Here is a 19,338-nt window from a genome sequence, read left to right on the forward strand (position 1 = left end):
TTAATAGCTCTCCTAGCTGGCTAGCAAAAGGTGTTTTCAGTCTCATTCATTTTTTGCAATGCTGCCAAAACCGGTGTCCTTTTTTACAAAGTGTGGATACTTAAGAAAATTTATTGTTCCTACACATTGTTTTGAAGCTAGATAATGTCTTTTGTCAAGAGCGACCATAGTATTTTGCATAATTCCAATTCTAATGAAAAATAGTGGTTTATATACTGATTTCATTTGACTTGTTCCATTTCAGTTTTAGAACTCATTAAAATGTAAATGATAGCAATGGAGAAATCATTCAATTCATGGGAGTATTAAAAAAAAAAAGACCCACCCACCTCCCAAGCGAACATTTGGGGCTTGCATCAAATGCTAGGGAAAGAGATAAAATAAGGCCAGTTGGTGCCTCTGGAAAGATAATGCACTGCAAACCCGGCGTAAGAACATAGCTGCCTTATATTGAATCAAACCATTGGCCCATCTGACTCAATATTGTCTACACTGACTGCTATTGGCTGTCCAGGTTTTCCAATGGGATATTCCCAGCCCAACCTGGAGAGGCCAGGGATTGAACCTGCGATATCCTGAATGCAAAGCAGACACTCTACCACTGAGCTGTGTCCCAGAGTTTCCTGGGAAGAGGGATCGATGGATAAGCCATTCTGGGAATTATAATTCTTTTCGGGAAATAAGGGTCTCCTAACAGCTCTCATCACTCTCAATAAATTACACTTCTCCTGGTTAAAGTGCTATGATTCTGCTTTAAATATATAGTACAGTTAGGGTCAGAGATTCTGTCTCTCCCTCTTACAATACTATAACTTTAGCCACCCAAGGAAAATTAATGAACAGATGAAAGGAAGCACTTACTCCACAACCAACTTAAGGAATTCACTGCTATGGGCTAAATTGGCTTTAGAAGTTGCTTAGGAGTTTATTGCATTTTTATTTCTTTGGAGAACGGGTACGTCCACATGTTCTGTTTATTGAGCATTCACCCTGATTTGTCTGCAAGGAGATATATGGTGTTGACTAGCCAATGAGCATTTATTCTGATTTGTTTGTGGTGCAGTTAGATGGTGTTGCATCAAAGCAAGTGTTCTGCCACACTTTTCCAGTTTATTTCCCTATCGCTGTCCTTCTCGCAAAAACGCCAATCTTTAGGAGAAGCGTGTTTGTTGCGCAATCCCTTCTTTCCAATCAAGCATTATTGCGCAACCTGAATTTGCCACTATGTGATTGAATCCTGCCTTGGGTGTGTCAGTGGCTATTAGCAGCAGCAGATAGGACCTGAAACAGAAAGTGGCAGTGTGGAGTGCTCCCTGCTCTGGATTCTATTTGCTCCAGTCCGTTTTCCCTCCCCATTTCCAGCTTCCATTCTTCACCCAGTCAGCAAACATTCCATGGCTACTGAGCATGCTCAGTTGCCATTTGGCAGCTTTGGGGATTTACAGACACTCCCCCCCCCATGCACTCACACTTTTAGGGTCCCCCCAGCAGATTTCACAAACCTTGATTACTGATATCTCTCTTTGTATATAAAGGTAAAGGGAGCCCTGACCATTAGGTCCAGTCGCAGACGACTCTGGGGTTGCAGCACTCATCTTGCTTTATTGGCCGAGGGAGCCGGCATACAGCTTCCGGGTCATGTAGCCAGCTTGACTAAGCCACTTCTGGCAAACTAGAGCAGCACACGGAAATGGCGTTTACCTTCCCATCAAAGCGGTACCTATTTATCTACATGCACTTCGTGCTTTCGAACTGCTAGGTTGGCAGGAGCAGGGACCGAGCAATGGGAGCTCACCCTGACGCGGGGATTCAAACTGCCGACCTTCTGATCGGCAAGCCCAAGAGACTTAGTGGTTTAACCCACAGCACCACCCACGTCCCTCTTTGTATATAGATGCTACTATATATATATATTTACATGAGGAACAACACTCACAGCCTGAATATGTGACACAGAGGTAAAGGTAAAGGTACCCCTACCCGTACGGGCCAGTCGTGATCGACTCTGGGGTTGCGCACCCATCTTGCTTAAGAGGCCGGGGGCCAGCGCTGTCCGAGGACACTTCCGGGTCATGTGGCCAGCGTGACGAAGCTGCTCTGGCGAGCCTGCACCAGCGCAGCACATGGAAACGCCGTTTACCTTCCCGCTATAAAGCGGTACCTATTTATCTACTTGCACTTAAGGGTGCTTTCGAACTGCTAGGTGGGCAGGAGCTGGGACTGAACGACGGGAGCTCACCCCGCCGTGGAGATTCGAACCACCGACCATACGATCGGCAAGTCCTAGGCGCTGAGGTTTTACCCACAGCGCCACCCCTTTACACAGAGGTAATGATGCCTAAATGAAACCTCAGAAGGAGTATATCTGTGAATGCAAGATGCTGGGGCAGGCAAAAGAGCAGAGCAGTTGCCTAATTGTGAGTTGCAGAGAGAGAGATTTCATCCCCCCGTTGGAAACAGGATATAAGGCTGCATGTACTCGCAACCTGATCCTTCAGGGCTCTTTTTATATCATAACCGTGTGCAGTTGGTTGGTAAACAATAATAAATGATAACAGCTTACCACTGAGGAGCTAAATTTTGTGGTCTTTGAAAAAGGCCTAATTGTAGCTGAAATACCCACAATACAGCCTAGTGCAGTCGCTTTCCTTCTCATCCCAAGGTGCTCATCCGCTATTTAATCCATCTCCCCATCCCATCCATCACGTAAATGAAATGTGGAACAGCCCCATGTTTCTTCAAGAGGCTATTAGCCTGCTAAAGCAAGTATTTGAGTCTTGATTAGATTAAGTAAGTAGACATGGACTTCACATTACAAATGTACTTTCCATTTAATTTATAGCTCAGATGTCAGAAAATCTGATGAACCATAATCAGCGATAAAGCGATACCTTGGTATCGCCAGTCCCAATATATTAAGGTCACTAGTACAGTGCAGTAAAGTTGCTTAAGTCAGTATTCCTATATGTTTTTTTTTATTTTCAGGAAGTCATAAATCTCAGATATCCCCCCCCCCAAAGCGGGGGTACTTCTGAACTGAAACTGCCTCTGCAAAGGTTTGGACAAAAAAGTACAAGCTGCTTTCAGAAAATACCATCTCTTTCTTCTGATATTCCTAGACCTGTGTTGTCACACGACCCACATCAGGCCTGCTCAAAGGCAGCTTTAAGAGCTATTCCATATAGCTGATGGGCACACATCACTTCCGGGAGTGTATCAGGAGAGATTGGTGACCCACCTAGAATGTTTTAAGGCTCTGGTTGCACAGGCCAGCATTGTTACATTTGGGGTGGTCTGCACAGCTAGCACAGTTTGCACATTCAGGGTCACACCTTTCTAGAGAAAAAGTGCTGACATTTCCATGCAAACTGCATGGAAGGGCATCTTTGAACCCGAATGGAAGCCGAGGACGCATTTGGATAGTCTGAAAGTTCAGAATGCTGGCAAACTACAACAACTGTCACATCACTGATCAGATCATAAGTGGAAGGCAGAAGCTAAGCACTGAATTACTGAAATGAAAAATCCAAATGTGAGACATTGGAAAAATCCAAATGTGAGACATTGGAAAAATCCAAATGTGAGACATTGGAAAAATCCAAATGGGAACCTAGCGAAGTAATTATTGAAAGCACTACAGCATTGTCTGAAAGCACCACAAAAAATAACGATGAGAACTAAGATGGACTGAACCATTGCCCTATTGCACACTTTGTATGTGCAGTTTCACAATTTTTGTATCTGAACTATTAGTGTAGCCTATCTCACAGGGCTGTTGTAAAGATAAAGGGGAAGGGGAGAGCTCCTGGGAGGAAAACCAAGATAAAAATATACAACGGGTAGAAACAAATACTGTAATACTTTTAGCAAAAAGCAAACCAGTGATGACCGGCAGACAAGCAGTGGCTGAATGGGGAAAATGGAAATTCAAGGAGAGTGGAGCATTGCAATATTGTGATTTTTTCTCAGTAGGAAGGAAGCCTCATTTATTCAAGGGAGTTACTTCTAAGTAAAGCATACCAAAGCCAGCAATTGTATTTTATACTGTAAAGGCCACATACTTGGGGAGTGAACGAAAGAATGTGGACACAGAGGAAAGTCCTTAAGCAGACATACCTCACTACACAGACAGGCTCTCATCCCCTGTCCAGCATCACACTAACAGAAAAAAATGAGTTTTTTCTATTTTTGTTTTTTTTTCTGCTGTTCTGGGTAACACCCTCCCACTCCACCAGCATTCCTTATCCAGATGATTTAGCAACAGTGATTAAATGAATAAGCACCCTTAGCAGCAGCATCTTATCTTCCGAATAAGCATCTGAACATTGCCTTCACAGTTTGCTTTCTAACTTTCTTCCTAGGTGTCCAATCAGCTTATTACTATTACTATTACTATTACTATTGTTATTGTTATTATTGAAACCTAAGAGTCTGGGGCCCTTGTTGGACTGGGGCCCAGAATATGTATACCCTCTGTGCTCCCCTGTTGACCACCCTGACTCCAACCTAGTAAGTCATAGACAGCACAAGCCCAGTTTTGACTGACATTGAGTGGGAAGGTTTGAAGGGGGGTTGCATTCCCTGCAACTGATCACAAGGGACAGTGTAACCACATTCAACTGAACAAGTTTACAAGTGGCACCTTCAGACCTTCCTGCTCCAGGTTGGAGGATCACAGTGGAGGGGGTGGTGTGCATTGAACTACAATTAATGAAACCTGATTGGGGCTAAAGTATTCTTTCGATTTGGCAGTAATTTCCAGAAAGAGAAGTATGAAAAGTGTGATTCTAAGCCTTCAGCTAATTCCATGTTCTTTCCTTTCCTTTCTACTTTATCCATATGCTTCAGCGCTATGCTCCAGCATTCAAAACTAAGTCAGAGTCCTTATTAGTATCTGGATGAATCATAACTCCACCATCTTTTTCTTTCAAATGTCAAAGTGGTGTAGCAGCAAAGCCGACCCTTAGCATTTGTGGAACCTGCAGTTTAAAAAGTTAACTACATTGTCAGCCTTGTGCTGACAATGGATCAAGTGTTGAAAGAAATTTACTCCATTAAACCAAAGCAGTCTTTTAATTCCCTTTGGTTCCAACCATTTGCTTATCATGATCTAGCAGCACCCTACATCCCAAATCAAACCTGCCAACTGCTTAGAGTCACAGCTGCATTTAATTTAGTTCCTAAAAGAATCACCCCAATGTCCTCTTCCAACCTCAGGCAGGTTACTTTAGAGCTTTGCTGAGTGGGTGATATTTTTTTCTCGCTGTCTCTCTTGACAAGAAAGGGCAGCCAATTAGAAGTCTACAGTCAAATTTAGTCCCTCAACTCACTGTTTCTTGGACTCGTTGCCTGGTTACAGTGTTGACACTAATGACACACTTCTATTAGGATCTAGACTCTAGGTGGTTGTCCAATGCCCTCTGGGCAGCCTCCCTTGCCTTCCTGCCTGCCAGTAGTTCATAGCCCTACTTGTCCTTTGACCCTCTGTGTAGTTCTGCCCCAGTTCTATATACTTCTTGACCCCTCTTTTTTCCAACTTCCTGTTCCTGCTTTTCATGTCATTGTCTATTTTGCCCCACTTCCTTTCTCTTGAACAACCTCCCCGGTACTCTACTCTTCTCTCCTATGTACAGTTTAACATCTCTCCTATGCTTACAGTTTAACATCATCTTAAGTGAAATTTCTTCAGTCATCTCTCTGATGAGCCCCTGGTTACCTCAGTGACCCGACTCCTCTGCTTTTCTCCTCATATATTCTCATCTCCGACCTACTGTTCTTTCTTCACCTTTCTCAGGCCCATTTATACCTTCCTTCCTTCATCTCCCATGCCTTCAGACTTCCTGTCCTTAGCTTCTCTAGCTCTCAGGACCTCTTCCCTGTCCTTGCTTTGCTTTGATACTGGACTAACTGGAACACCTTCCCTTTCCCTCACAGAAGCTGGACTGTGCAAATCCTTTTGTTTCCCCAGACATCTGGGCCTTGTGTGCCAGCCTGCACTGCACTCAGCCAATGAGTGTCTGAGGCTTCATTGCTGCAAGTGCAATGCAGAATAGATACCTTACACAACTGTGATTAAAAAAACAACCCAAGACTGAAATGAGGGTATGAATTGGGGGTACGACACAGAGTCATAAGGTAAACTGGAACTCAACACATCTCCTGAGCTGATTTGTATAACAGTCTGATAAGAGCAATGTTTCTTTTCCCCAACAGCAGAGAATGCAGGGTGGGTTCACACCCTGATTCCTCGGATGTCTCAGCGCTTGCAGGAACGTTGTAACACTCAGCTCAGCTCGTGGCTGGAGGCGACAGACAACCGCCTCACCACGTGGCTGGAGCCGCCACACGGTAAGTTTTTCAAGTGGGCATCACATGGCAAAATGTTTTGAGCTGATTGATTCTCTGAGTGCTTTATCAGTGTTTAACTTTCACTTGAAATGAAAAAGAAAGAAAGAAACCGGTCTTCTTTAAAAATGAAGAGGGGAAGGGGCATTTTGGGTGTAGGTGTGGAATGCTGTTTTGTTGCTATGATACATTCTTAACTGGAACATAGCTGTCAACGTTTCCCTTTTTTTAAAGGGAAATTCCCTTATTCTGAATAGGATTCCTTGCAAGAAAAGGGAAAAGTTGACAGCTATGAACTAGAAGCATGTCCTTGATTTGTTCAAATATTTACACCCCAACTGTCTTCAGCTGGTTTGGCAAGCTTCCACCCTTGGAGATACACAACCCCAAGAATTGGAAGGAATTCAGGGTATCACCCAGACTGACCACCCCTCTCAAAATAACACGCAAAATGCCTTCTATCATACAAAATAATGCTCTGAGGAAACATATATATTAGGCAAAATTGCATGTGAGTTTTATATCTCCTAATGTTAATAAGGAAAAAATCCACACAAAATTACTGGTGAGCTGTCATGAGAACTTTTTTTTTGGGGGGGGGAGAATCTCAAAATTTATGTTGGAATGTGGAAAACTTTATTTATGACGAGAGAAAAAATAGAATCTGGGGTCCGGGCACAAAATTCCAAATCAGTTCTTTGCATCTCCTGTTGTGGGTGGATATCTTTTTTCTTTCTTTCTTTTAAGAATCTGGCTGGTAATGGTGGGAAAGCCCTTTCATTCTCTGAAACTGTGCAGATCTGCTACCGGCCAGAGTAGACAACACTAGGTTAAGTGGACAAACCTATCAGGAATAAGGCAGCATACTAATCCTGGATGGCACTTGAGCTGTAGTAGTGCTAGCCCAGAATAAAGTTGGAAGTTGGTAGCTGAGCCTCAGGTTGAGACTTCAGGTATTCTGATGCATGGTGCACACACGTTTAGATATCCTGTGAGACTCTTTGGTGAAAGGTGGAGCTGGTAAGAGACCAGGACCGGTTAAAGACAATTTGCTACCAGAGGCAAAAAAAAAAAAGTACAAGAAGATTCCCTCTCTTTCCACGTGTAGAATCAGCCAGTGTTCGGCTCATATTTTGGCATTGGGGATGGGACATCATCCTTCTCTAGACCTGGGAGACAGCAGCTAGTTTAAGGGATGCAGGGCAGTCTAGCTTCGGGAGAATCCTGAGAGACTACCCTCCTGTCCCCCAGCATCTGCCACCTGAGGCAGCTGCCTAACTCTGCCTAAAAGTAGGGCCGGCCCTGGGAGGGATAAGAAGGCGCCTTAGGTTGCGAGGTCTGTGCTTGGGGATTAGAAGCGCCTGTTTTTCTCTATTACATGCTCTGGCTCCCTAGTTAGGTTTTAGGTGCCCTGCAAGACCTTGGGATAATGAGCTTTCTCCTGCATCAGGTTTGCCAAATTCAGTCTGTAGTTTTGATGTATGAGGATGGAAAACATTAAGGACATTATACACACAAGCACACTGTTTGGCATGGGCTGTTTCTTTCCCCACAATTGATTTGCTGCGGTGTCTTGTAATTTATTCATGCAAGGAAACAATGATGGATGGTGTAAATTATTCTTCTTTTTCCCTTTTGACTTAAATAATAATTGCCAATATCTCAGAACTGTATGGAAATATAGGGGGAAGTCAGTATCTGCAAAGTGTTGTAAATTGTGGTGTTTGGTGGTAGCTTCCCCCACCTTCCTCCTTCAAAAGACATCTTTTTTTAAAAAAAGTTTTCACTACTAAGGTATTGCCCTCATTATGAATGACATTGCTCTAGTTGTTATTCTTATTTTGCAAAGAGGGGGTTCCTAGAGCATCTTAAGGCTGCATAAGGTGTGAGGAATCACATCTAGCAATAGAAGAAAATTAACAAAACACTTCAATTTAGACGCTAGGTTCTTCAAGTCTGTTCTTCTTGAAAGCTTAAGTTCCTTGTAAAGTTTTCAGTCATTTTTCCTTAAGGCTGTCTCTTCTGCAAAGGAAAAAGTTGGACACCCAGCTAGCAATATCCCCTAGGCAGTTTGCGCTAAAAATTGAAAAACAAAAAAACAAACAAGAATCTCTAAAAATCCAACAGAGTAAAACCAACCACTGTCCAGAGCTAACTAAAATCGGCAATAAAAAGCATACAGTGGTACCTCGGGTTACAGACACTTCAGGTTACAGACTCCGCTAACCCAGAAATATTACCTCGGGTTAGGAACTTTGCTTCAGGATGAGAACAGAAATCGTGTGGCGGCAGCGGGAGGCCCCATTAGCTAAAGTGGTACCTCAGGTTAAGAACAGTTTCAGGTTAAGAACAGACCTCCAGAACGAATTAAGTTCTTAACCCGAGGTACCATTGTATGGTCAGCTGGCTGCCTCCCCGGCCACAGCCCCAACCTGGCAGCTGCTCACTCCCTTCCCTTGATTTCTTCATCCGTGCTGCCCCTCTAGCCGCCATGATGGTGGCGGCGTCAGTGATGGCAGAGAGAGGCCAGCCAGATTGCCACATACATCGACTGCCTCTGCTCCGGCAGAGAACTACTTCCCCCACACACAAGGGTTCGCTTTATGAGGGTTCCACTACAAGCGCAAGTGCTGGTTGCAAGCGCCGGCTCATCTTTCTCCCTGAGCTCAGCGGCAGCACTGGAGGGTGTGTGTGTGAAAAGGACATTCTGGGATCAAATCAGAAGCAGGGATGGCTTCTGTAATTCCAGGAATTATCCTGGGGAAATAAGGACACTTGAAGGGTCTGCCAGTGTACCTTACAAACTTTTACAAGTGTTGCTGCATTAACTTCTTTCTCTGGCTCCACCCACTAGCAGCCCTCAGAAGGTTGCCACCAAGAGAACGTGTCCCTCAGCCTGGAAAAAGTTCCTCTGTCCTGCTTTAGCTGCAACAGCTGTTGCCCTTCCCTGTAGCAAATGGCTCAGCTTGAGCCATTTTGGTCGACAAGCACCTTTGTCTTACCCTCCTCCTTTTCTGTTTTATTATTATTATCGCCAAAGCGTCTACGTGACCTTTCTGCTGGCACAATCATCGTCCGGATTGCTTTTCCTAATTGTGCCGCAGCTTGACAACTCCACAGTTTGGTCTCGGGCCAAGAGGGATATTGTGTCGCCGCTCCTTCCGGTAGTCATGAACCCTCACGTTCACCTCTTAAGGCCTCTTGCTGGGCAGCTGGACGCTTTTCAAGGATAGCTGTGTTGACTTTGAAGTCCAGCCAAGCTGATGTAGCGCAACCTTCTGCTGCAACCCTCCGAGGAGCAAAGCGGCCTCCCCACAAAGTACTTTCATATGGCGGACTGAGCAATGGCTATTGAGGGTGAAGGGGAAATTAAAGTCCCTTGATTTTCCCTCCTCCCGCCTGCCAGAAGTAATGGCCCATGCACACCAACGGCAGATCTACTATTAAGTTTAGAGGAGGGACAGCCAGAAAATTAGCTCACTTCCCATGTGCACTGGGTATGTTTCTGCTGCTACAGCGAAAAGGAAGAGTGAGGGAATCCTCCTGCTTCACGGCAGAGGGCTAGCTGCAGAAAAACAAAATAGTATCGCCACCAATGGCACGTCCAGGGTCACATGAAGGTGGTGATATTGAATATTAGCCCAGTTGCCATCATTGCAAATTTGAAAATATTACCTTCTTTCCATCTGTCCTTCAGGTCTTCAACCCTGGCCTCACTATTAGAAATCATCATCATCATCTAATAGTAATAATAACTAATCAGAAAGATTGATATACCACTTAATAAAAATTTCAAGCCATTTTCAGAAAATAGTATAAAATATTCATAATGAAATTTCTGTTCATAAGAAAATAATGATAAAACCAACTGACTTTAAAAAAAAGTAGACATGATAATTTTTTAAAAAATATATAGATAAAATCAACAACTTTAAAATTAAAAGTGCATTGTAAAATTACAAGGCTGGGTAGGCTTAATAATTATATAACCATGCAAAATGTATTGCATTAGGGGAACTTGCTTTGCAAAAATGCGTACGATAAGCAAAATTGTTTACAAAAGAATGCACACACACGAATTTTGCACTAAAATGCTGGTGAATTTTCATGAGGCCTTTTTTAAAAAATTGTGAATTGATGTAGAAATATGAGGGCCTAAATTTAAGACTGGGAAAATGAGAAACAGAGAGAAACTGAAATGGACAGATCTGCCGATCCCTCTCTCCCTCCCTCTCCGGTGGTCACGAGTTGTGCAGGCCTGATCTATACAGCAATGCTAAATGGGAGGGTTTTGCAAGATCTCTCTTACACATCTGTCATCGTGCTTCCATCGTCTCCCACAGCAGCGTTAATGCAAGTGGAATTTCCCTTCCCCTCCCTTTCTGGCTGCACTGCTGGCTGTGCCACTCGGGTCTTGACTTTAAAGTATTGTGCTTTTTTTCCCTTTGCTCCAGTCTGCTGCTGGTGTTAATGTTTAGTGACAGTTACTCAGTGCTAATGATCACCTTTGGGGATTTTTCAGAGTGCTTGCCTCTTGCTGGTCACTGGTGAAATGTAATCAATAAATCTGCCAACCCAGCTTTTCATGCTGCCTTTCCTCTTGGAATTGAACGAACACCACTATTACTGATTTGTGACAGAGTCCCCCCTTAGCAGCTAAGGGAGCCCCCATATGGTATTCGGCCAGTCCGACTGATCTGCAAAATAGTCTGGTAAATCTGAAATGAGTGGAAGGGAGAAGGAAGACTGTGGCTTGCCATATAGTTGTTCTGTGATATGTAAGTCCTGCTTCAAATAATACGCAAAGGAAAAACAGGACAGAAGGGTAATTTATGACCGTGTTCTGATTTGTTAAAAGTGTGCTTCTTCCACATGTGCCCATTAACATGCATTTTATAGCTACAGTGCTGGTGTTCACAACATGCTTTCTTTATGTATCCAGGCAGCCCCCCATTTATGCGGGGGTGCGTTTAAGTGAAATTGCATATATTCGAAACACAGTTGGAAAAGTCTGAAAACACGTTCTAAACCTCTGCAAACCCTTGAAAAACTATTTTAAAAACCAGCAGCACTTACCAGACAGCCAAACTGCACCAAACTCCACCACAATCACTCCCTCCAAACCTTCTTGCTCAAACTCTCAAACTCTCCACAGGCCTCAGCGGTTGACACAAGGGCTCCTGGGATTACTAGGGGCTGTTTTAGCACCTTTTCTGTCCTTTCTGGGCTCTGTTAAGGCCATTTTTGCCATTTTTAAAGTCACTTCCGGGTTCAGCGCAATGGTCACAGTTACACATTTTGATTGGTCGTTGCCTGTATATATGTATGGGCTACCTTCATCATTCTCTGTCTGCTAGCACAATGGCTCTTGCACTGACAGGTGCATGAGTTTTTAATGTTGTGTTTAATGATAGGATGGTATCTGCAGAATGCCCTCTCCTGCAGGACACAGTGGTCATTTGGGTATGTGGGGAAATGAGGAGGGGTTGAGTCTGTAGGAGGTGAGGTGTGGTGATCTTTTAGGCGTTTTGTTGAGGACAGTGCTGTGTGAGCACTGTGATAAACCTACATTTGTGAGCAGTGACGAATCCACTGGAAGTGCGGGAAGTTTGTGCTTCAGTGGTAGATGTGGGTGTGAAAGGTCCAGCCTCTAGCAAGAAAGACCAGTAGCCACAGAAGGAATGAGCTCCTCTGCCAATACCGACAGCTCCTCAAGGGTGCTGGGTGCGAATGCTGGCCCAGATGTAACCCACCCTGTAAGCTAGCTCTGATATCCACTGGATTTGGTGTTAAGGGGCACCAGCAGAGAACTTCAGTCTTCCTTTGCTACCTGAATACCTGCTCAGTTTTCTCATCTGGAGAATGCACCCAGGAATAAATTGGCAGTCCCTTGGGAGAACAGTGGTATCTTGGTTCTCAAACTTAATCCGTTCTGGAAATCCATTCCAAAACCCAAGCGTTTCAAAACCAAAGCGCGCTTTCCCATAGAAAGTAATGCAAAATGGGTTACTCTGTGCCAAACTTTTAAAAACAACCCCTAAAACAGCAATATAACATGAATTTTACTGTCTAAAGAGACCATTGATTCATAAAATGAAAGCAATAAACAATGTACTGCAGTCACACAATCAATCCGTAGCTGAACTGGGTTCTACACAGTCACACACAAAAAACCGCACAAAATAAATAGCAAAAACAGACACACCTCAGCGTAACACCCAAAACGGAAGCGTGGCACTCAAATCGGAAGCATAACACTCAAAACGGAGCACATTCGGCTTCCGAAAAATGTTCACAGACTGGAACACTTACTTCCGGCTTTGCAGTGTTTGGGTTCCAAGTTGTTAATTAAAAGGATGAGCAATGTTTTCTTGCCTTTTGAATGAAATACCTACGGACACTGTTGTCTGTTTATTACAGCAGATCACAGTGTAAGCTGACATTTATTTTTTAATCAATGACTGGCATTGCTATCCCTTCCAGCTGCTTTCTGTGGAGTAATAAATGACATTGGGATGGATGCCAAACCCTTTCCCAGAAATGTATCTAGCAACAGTGTTATTTGCTTTACAAGTTCCTGACATGGGTTGAATATCATCTGTAGTTTAACGGAGGGCCTTACTTACCATTAATACGTGCGTGTATGTTTGTGTATATTCCGGGGTGGGTTGGTTGGTTGGTACTTAATTGAGATGGCTTCTGATCCAACAGAAACCTCAAACAATCTCTCCCCGCAGCTTTACAGAAACAAACCTGTTAGCAAATTGAGGTAGATGTTGATAAATTTAATGAAGGACTTTGAGGACACAGCAGGCAGCTAGGCAAGGACAGAACAGAACAGGAAAACCATGTCTGCTCCCAGATGCAAATAAGTCTAATGCCACCTACTGACTAGATCATATAATACTGCTATCCACATGTGTGTGTTTGTATTATACAGACATTTGTTTCTTATATATGGCCACATTTGCAGTGGGACCTGTGTGTCTGGTCCCAAATGATCTGATTATACTTTGTGCTTTAAGGTGCTGAGATTGTACAGTTTGAGCTTACACATTAGGGCCAAATGCAAACACACACAATGATCAACACGTGGAGTTTAGGCGAACCTACCAAATTGACTAAATGCCTACAAAAATGCATATGGCAAAGTGTGCATAAAAATGCACATATTAGTGAAAATAACATATAAAATGCATTCTGTGAGACCAAGTTGCTTGCATATTGTACATATTAGACAAAATTGCATAAAACATATTAGGGTAAATTTGCACTAAAATGCTGGTAGACTTTTATGAAGATTTAAAAACAAGTCACAAAAAATTTCAAATTGACATGAAAAGGTGGAGAACTGAATTTAAGACTGGAAAAATAAGAAACCAACATTAACAGATACATTCATCTCTACCTGTAATTTGAGCAGGGCATATCACCCTAAGTCCATCCCAGTCCATTTTTCTTGACTCTCATAGTTGCCCGTCTTGATTTGAGGGAAGAGGAAAGAATTCATGAAAGTTCACATTTAAATAGTATGCATTGTTGCATACATTTTTGTATGCATTTCCCCTAAATATGTTTTTCTTTTTCCCCTGTAAATATGCATATTTTTTGCACATTGAAACTCCATTGCATAATCCAGAGAGATGCACAATTCGATGGGGGGGGGGTGTTGAGTTAGTAGGGTTATGACCATCAAATTGAGTCAGTCCACTGTGAAAAGGAGACCAAATGAATTCCTTCTCCATTGATTATATGTATACATATAAAATTTAAGTATATGGCTATCGTTTATGTATTTTGTTATGTGAAGCAGTTGATATGCTTTTATTGTACTTCTTGTATGTATACATAACCTACTGTAAACTGCTTTGAGATCTTTCAGATTGTAACTGGTTTATAAATCCAAATAATCCAAACCTCTAACTCATCTTCCTGTTCAAATACCCAAATTATCTTAGCGATGTCTTCTTCTGTCATTTGCTGAACAGGTCCACACATAGCAGCAAGCAGCTATTTTTATCACTGTATTCCGGTAGATTTCAGTGCATGTGAAGTTTAAAAGATTGTTTATGACTGCCTTTCATCACTATAGTTAATTCTTCTATTTTTCTCAACTATGCTCTGTGTAGATTTGGGGGGGGGGGTTATGGGAGTGAGAGAAGAAATAAGGACTACACCCAGTTTAAATGCAAACTGAATCAAATTCCTCCTCCATCCCTAATTACAGGTAAACACGATTTGACTTTCTTCTGCCAGTTATGATCCACAGCACTGGCCCTAATGAACTGACATTTTTTTCTAAATTATTGTTCTTCTAAGTGACTTTAAATATCCTATTTAATAGTTTCTGTGGGATCAGGGACTGAAGGAGACAAAAACAACCAATGGGTTTCTCCATCGCAAGAGCCTTTTTTTATATAATGTTTCATTTATTTTCTTTCCCCCATTCCTTACCTGGCACAGCTGTCCTTTTTTTGTGAATTTATGGTGCATTTCTAGGCCTGTAGGTAGAAATGTCCTTGTGTTTCTCTTGGGAATAATTGGTATGAAGGTAAACATTAGCTGCTCTGCTTGGGGTGTTTCTGAGCAACACAGAATAAATGTTCAGGGCCTAAAGTGCAGGCATGTGATTGGCAGGTCTATTACGGCTGCCCTGTGCTCCTTCTTGTATTCCTTTTTATTAGTAATTACGATATAGGGACTCAGGCTTCGGAACACTGGGCATGAGGCTTACCGACATTAATGAGATGGTTGTCAATAATAATCACCAGAAGTCGGGGTTTAATTTGGGACCAAAACTCACCCGGGCCAAAACCAGAACCTAGAATCCATCCCTTGGACGCAATGTAAAAGTTACTCTCTGAGCACTCTGAGTGTGAATGCCTCTGAGCACTGGAAAGACAAAGAGGTCCGGCCCTTTCATGAAGTGATAGCACATTTATCTTTTGTTTTGTTCACTCATGCATCTATTCCTGCTACGCAGGGTGCCATTTGCATTTTCCCATTCAGGCACAACAATATTTTGGGCCACTTCTTTGCTCACCCATGAGTAACTGCAACCAACCCAACTCCCCAAATTGGCTAAAATAAAGGGGAAGGGCTTTTAGCTACAAGGGTGGGCTTAAGTCACAGCATAGGCGAACTGTTGGCTTACCTGGGAACCCTTAACTACAGCGGCCCTCCAATGTTGTTGGACTACAACTCCCATCACCCCGACCATTGACCCTGCTGGCTAAGGCTGATGGCGGTTGAAGTCCAACAATATCCTCTGACTCACTGGGTGGCAATATGGTAGCATCATGTTGCAGGTGCATTGCGACCACAGGTGCCTTTTGCAAATGTGCTTTTGGGTGCAACTCCCCTTTTGGGTACAATTCCCCTAAAAAAAGGGCAACTGATCCCAGGATCATGAAAGATCTGTGTTGTGAATTTTTAGCTGTCAATGGGTGGCGCTGTGGGTTAAACCACAGAGCCTAGGACTTGCCGATGAGAAGTCGGCAGTTCGAATCCCCGCAACAGGGTGAGCTCCCATTGCTCGGTCCCTGCTCCTGCCAACCTAGCAGTTTGAAAGCACGTCAAACTGCTCCGGCAAGAAGGGAAACAGTGTTTCCGTGCGCTGCTCTGGTTCGCCAGAAGCGGCTTAGTCATGCTGGCCACATGACCCGGAAGCTGTATGCCGGCTCCCTCAGCCAATAAAGCAAGATGAGCGCCCCAACCCCAGAGTCGGTCATGACTGGACCTAGTGGTCTGGGGTCCCTTTACCTTTTTAAAATACATATTTGTTTGCCTAGACCAGGGGTCGGCAACCTAAGGCCCATGGGCCCCCGCCGCCCGCTCGGTCGGCTCTTGTGTCCCGCACTAAACCGGCACGGAGCAGAGCGGGGACTGCCTTCTGCAACGCTGGCCGGCTTCCCATTGGCTGCAGGAAGCTCCTGCAGCCAATGGGAAGCTGTGCACGCCTCCTCCACACCGGAAGGAGCACCGAAAATAGCGTCTGAGCACTCCGGCCCACAGCGGCGTCTGTGGGACCGTGAACTGGCCAAAGCCACGAAAACTTTGCCAACCCCTGGCATAGACTTTGGGGACATAAATGTGGCGTGGGATCTAGTAGTCCCTGGTATTGTACTTCCTCTACTGTGCCATGATTTAAATTTTGTAGTTTCAGTTATTCTATATAATCATAATCATCATAGCATTGTCTCTCCAGAAGCTTGCCTGATTCACCCCACACCCAGGGTTGTACCTTGCTAAGTGCTGCTCAGAGCAGACATACTGAAATCAGTGAAGCTAAGGTAGTCATGGCCACCAGCTTCAGATCTACAGATACCATGATTATGCCATGAGTCTCTCGTGCATTTCCCTTAAAATCATGTCCTCCATTTGCAGCTGCCTCTGGACCTTCCTTTTTCTGCTTGGGGGAAATGGTTCACACACACACACACACACACGGTACATTTCAGATGCCTCAAATTACTAACACCAGCAATTCTATTAAGACTAACTTTTTTATGTCCGCAGTCCTGATTCCTGTTGTATGTTTGTCAGCGCCATCACAACTCAGTAAGATTCTTTCTTTCTTTCTTTCTTTCTTTCTTTCTTTCTTTCTTTCTTTCTTTCTTTTTTATGTTGTGATACATATATGAAATATTTACATAGTACTACATATACATTATATTTGTAAATTCACATTTTCACATTTCTTTATGTACCAACATTTAGTCCTTTCTTATTTTCTTCTTATTTCTTGCCCTACGTCTTCCCTCCACCCATGCGTGACTTTCTTGTTTTTATTTTATAACTTTATTATTGTGATTGTATTTTTATATCTTAATAATTAAACATACATTCTTGTATATCTGTTTAACTTAACTTTGTGAAATCAGTCTATGCATATCAATACATTTTTGTTGGAGCATCTTTTGGTCATGTATTCTTCTACACACTTCCATTCATGTTTGAGATTTTGGTTAGATTGCATTCTAATTGTTGCCGTCATTTTTGCTAATTCAATCATTTCAAAAAAATTATGTTGCCAATCTGTCACTGATGGTACTTCTTCTGATTTCCAATTTTTAGCAACCAATAACCTTGCAGCGGCTGTTGCATATAAAAAAATTCTCTTCATGTCTTTGGGGGTGTCATTTGTTACGATTCCTAAAAGGAATGCTTCCGGCTTTTTACCAATTGTTGTTCCAAACATTTTTTCAACTCAGTAAGATTTTACCACGCACAATGTATTAACTGGTTGCAAAATCGTAACCTCGGCATTTTGGCCATAAGCAGAAAATTCAGGGCAAAGTAAAAACCCCATACTTAACTCAATGCCATTGTGTTGGGTGATGTTGAACTCTGGAACATTTTCACAGCATGGGCATTTTCATCCCTGCAATCCGGAGGGCTGATGGAGCGAATTAAGAACGGCGAGGAAACGCCTTGCTTTTTGTGGACTTTGTCAGGAATGAATATCATTACCTGAAAAAGCAGTGCTAGCAGTTAGCATTCAATAATGGAGGCAACTTTGTGACAAATCAGTATCATTTTGTCACCAAAAGGGGGGGAAATGTGGGAACTTAGTCGTCTTCTAAGAGCCTGCTGGGTCCATTTAAGACCAGCGTCTGAACATCATCTGCCCACCAGTATAGTATGACGTATTAATCTTTTTTTACTGCCTTGCTGCTTGATTTGTGGCTCTCATTTCTCTAGCCCGAAGGCTATGGTTTTCTAAAGTGACGGTTACACTCAGATCCTTACAGGGAGCAAAATTACATACATAATACATTTATGGATCCCTTTTAGTTACTCCATAATGGATTCCGTATTATGGATTTCTCCCGACCCCGAAGAATTTTGTAAGAAAGGGAGCATTAGGATTTCACAGAGGTTATGACTCCAGGCGGGATGTTGCTAAGCTCTTGTTCCCATTTCCTGGCGACGAAATGAACACAGATGGAACATCGGTGCAACTTTATTAGGTATTTTACACCACTGCCATCCCCGGAGCTTTGCTTTCTTCCTGGTGTTAATAAGGCCCCTAAATATCAGTCGCAGGTTTGGAAACGTACCCAGGACATGAAAAGGCAACATGATCAAAACAAAGTGGCATTTTTATTGTATATTATTTTAAGTGTGCTTTACCGCCTTGACCTTGTTTTCCCTCGTAGCAACTCTGCGGCACACGGCGCATCCAGTGCCATTTTTCAGAGGGAGAGCTGAGCGACTTGAAGGGCACCCAGTGAATCTGTAGCCTCGCGAAGGCTTTGAAGCCTGGTCTCCCAGCTCCTGCACTCTTATCTGCTGCAGCAGACTGGCTCCTCATAATAAGAACAACATTGGGCGGGAGTGGATAATACTCTGGTTTGATTGCTCCCTTGCGCATGATGCAGACCAAGAACATGCCTGTCCCACTTCTGATGCCCCCAGGAGTCATGGCATGTGAACATCCTCTAGTGGCACCCAGTCTTTGCATTGCTCTTCCCACGCTATATGGGAGGCACCTGCAGTAGGAGGCTTCCCGAGAATGCTAAAAAAAATTGGTTTATTCAGGCTATCCCCAGTTACCTTACTTAACATTTGAGTGTTGCATTATATTCCTCAAACTTGGGATTCTTGGATGTTTGTAATGATTTTAACAGATACATAACTAACTAAATAGCATCCCGTGTGACCCTAGAATGTGTACCAGGTTCTATGTTGCAATGTCGAGAGGTTCCTAAGCAGAGGAATTGAAGAGAAAAGAGTTCCCAAAGTTTCAAAAACGACTGTTTTAGCATAATGACCACTGCTAAAGTTCAGCTTCCATTGTTGTGGGGTGGGTGGGTGGGTGTTTAAAAAAGGAAAGTTGAATGTAACTTCCCCCGCCCCTTGAAGGATATAGCCTATGCCTAGAGCCTGTCAGCAGGATAAGATGAAGCATAAAGAATGTGAATAATTTTAAAATAAGTGGCCAGTCATCATTAATTCATTTTGTGCTCATTACAGTGCCATTAATCATGA

The 19,338-nt window shown here is 43.2% G+C and overlaps 1 protein-coding gene across 6 annotated transcripts in view; it reads left to right on the forward strand.

Moving 5' to 3' along the window:
- ADARB2 (adenosine deaminase RNA specific B2 (inactive)) overlaps positions 1 to 19,338 on the forward strand; it is a 367,260-nt gene that overhangs the window by 125,822 nt on the left and 222,100 nt on the right. For 3 of the 6 annotated variants that reach the window (XM_082192280.1, XM_082192283.1, XM_082192282.1), the window contains exon 2: positions 6,214 to 6,348. The exons of 2 other annotated variants lie outside the window; for them this stretch is intronic. In XM_082192280.1, the coding sequence (XP_082048406.1) occupies positions 6,214 to 6,348 (135 nt within the window). The remainder of the gene's footprint in view (positions 1 to 6,213; positions 6,349 to 19,338) is intronic. One more of the 6 variants, XM_082192281.1, reaches the window with a different exon arrangement.

Source organism: Podarcis vaucheri, assembly GCF_965113315.1.
Source record: "Podarcis vaucheri genome assembly, chromosome: 12".
Taxonomy (NCBI): Eukaryota; Metazoa; Chordata; class Lepidosauria; order Squamata; family Lacertidae; genus Podarcis; species Podarcis vaucheri.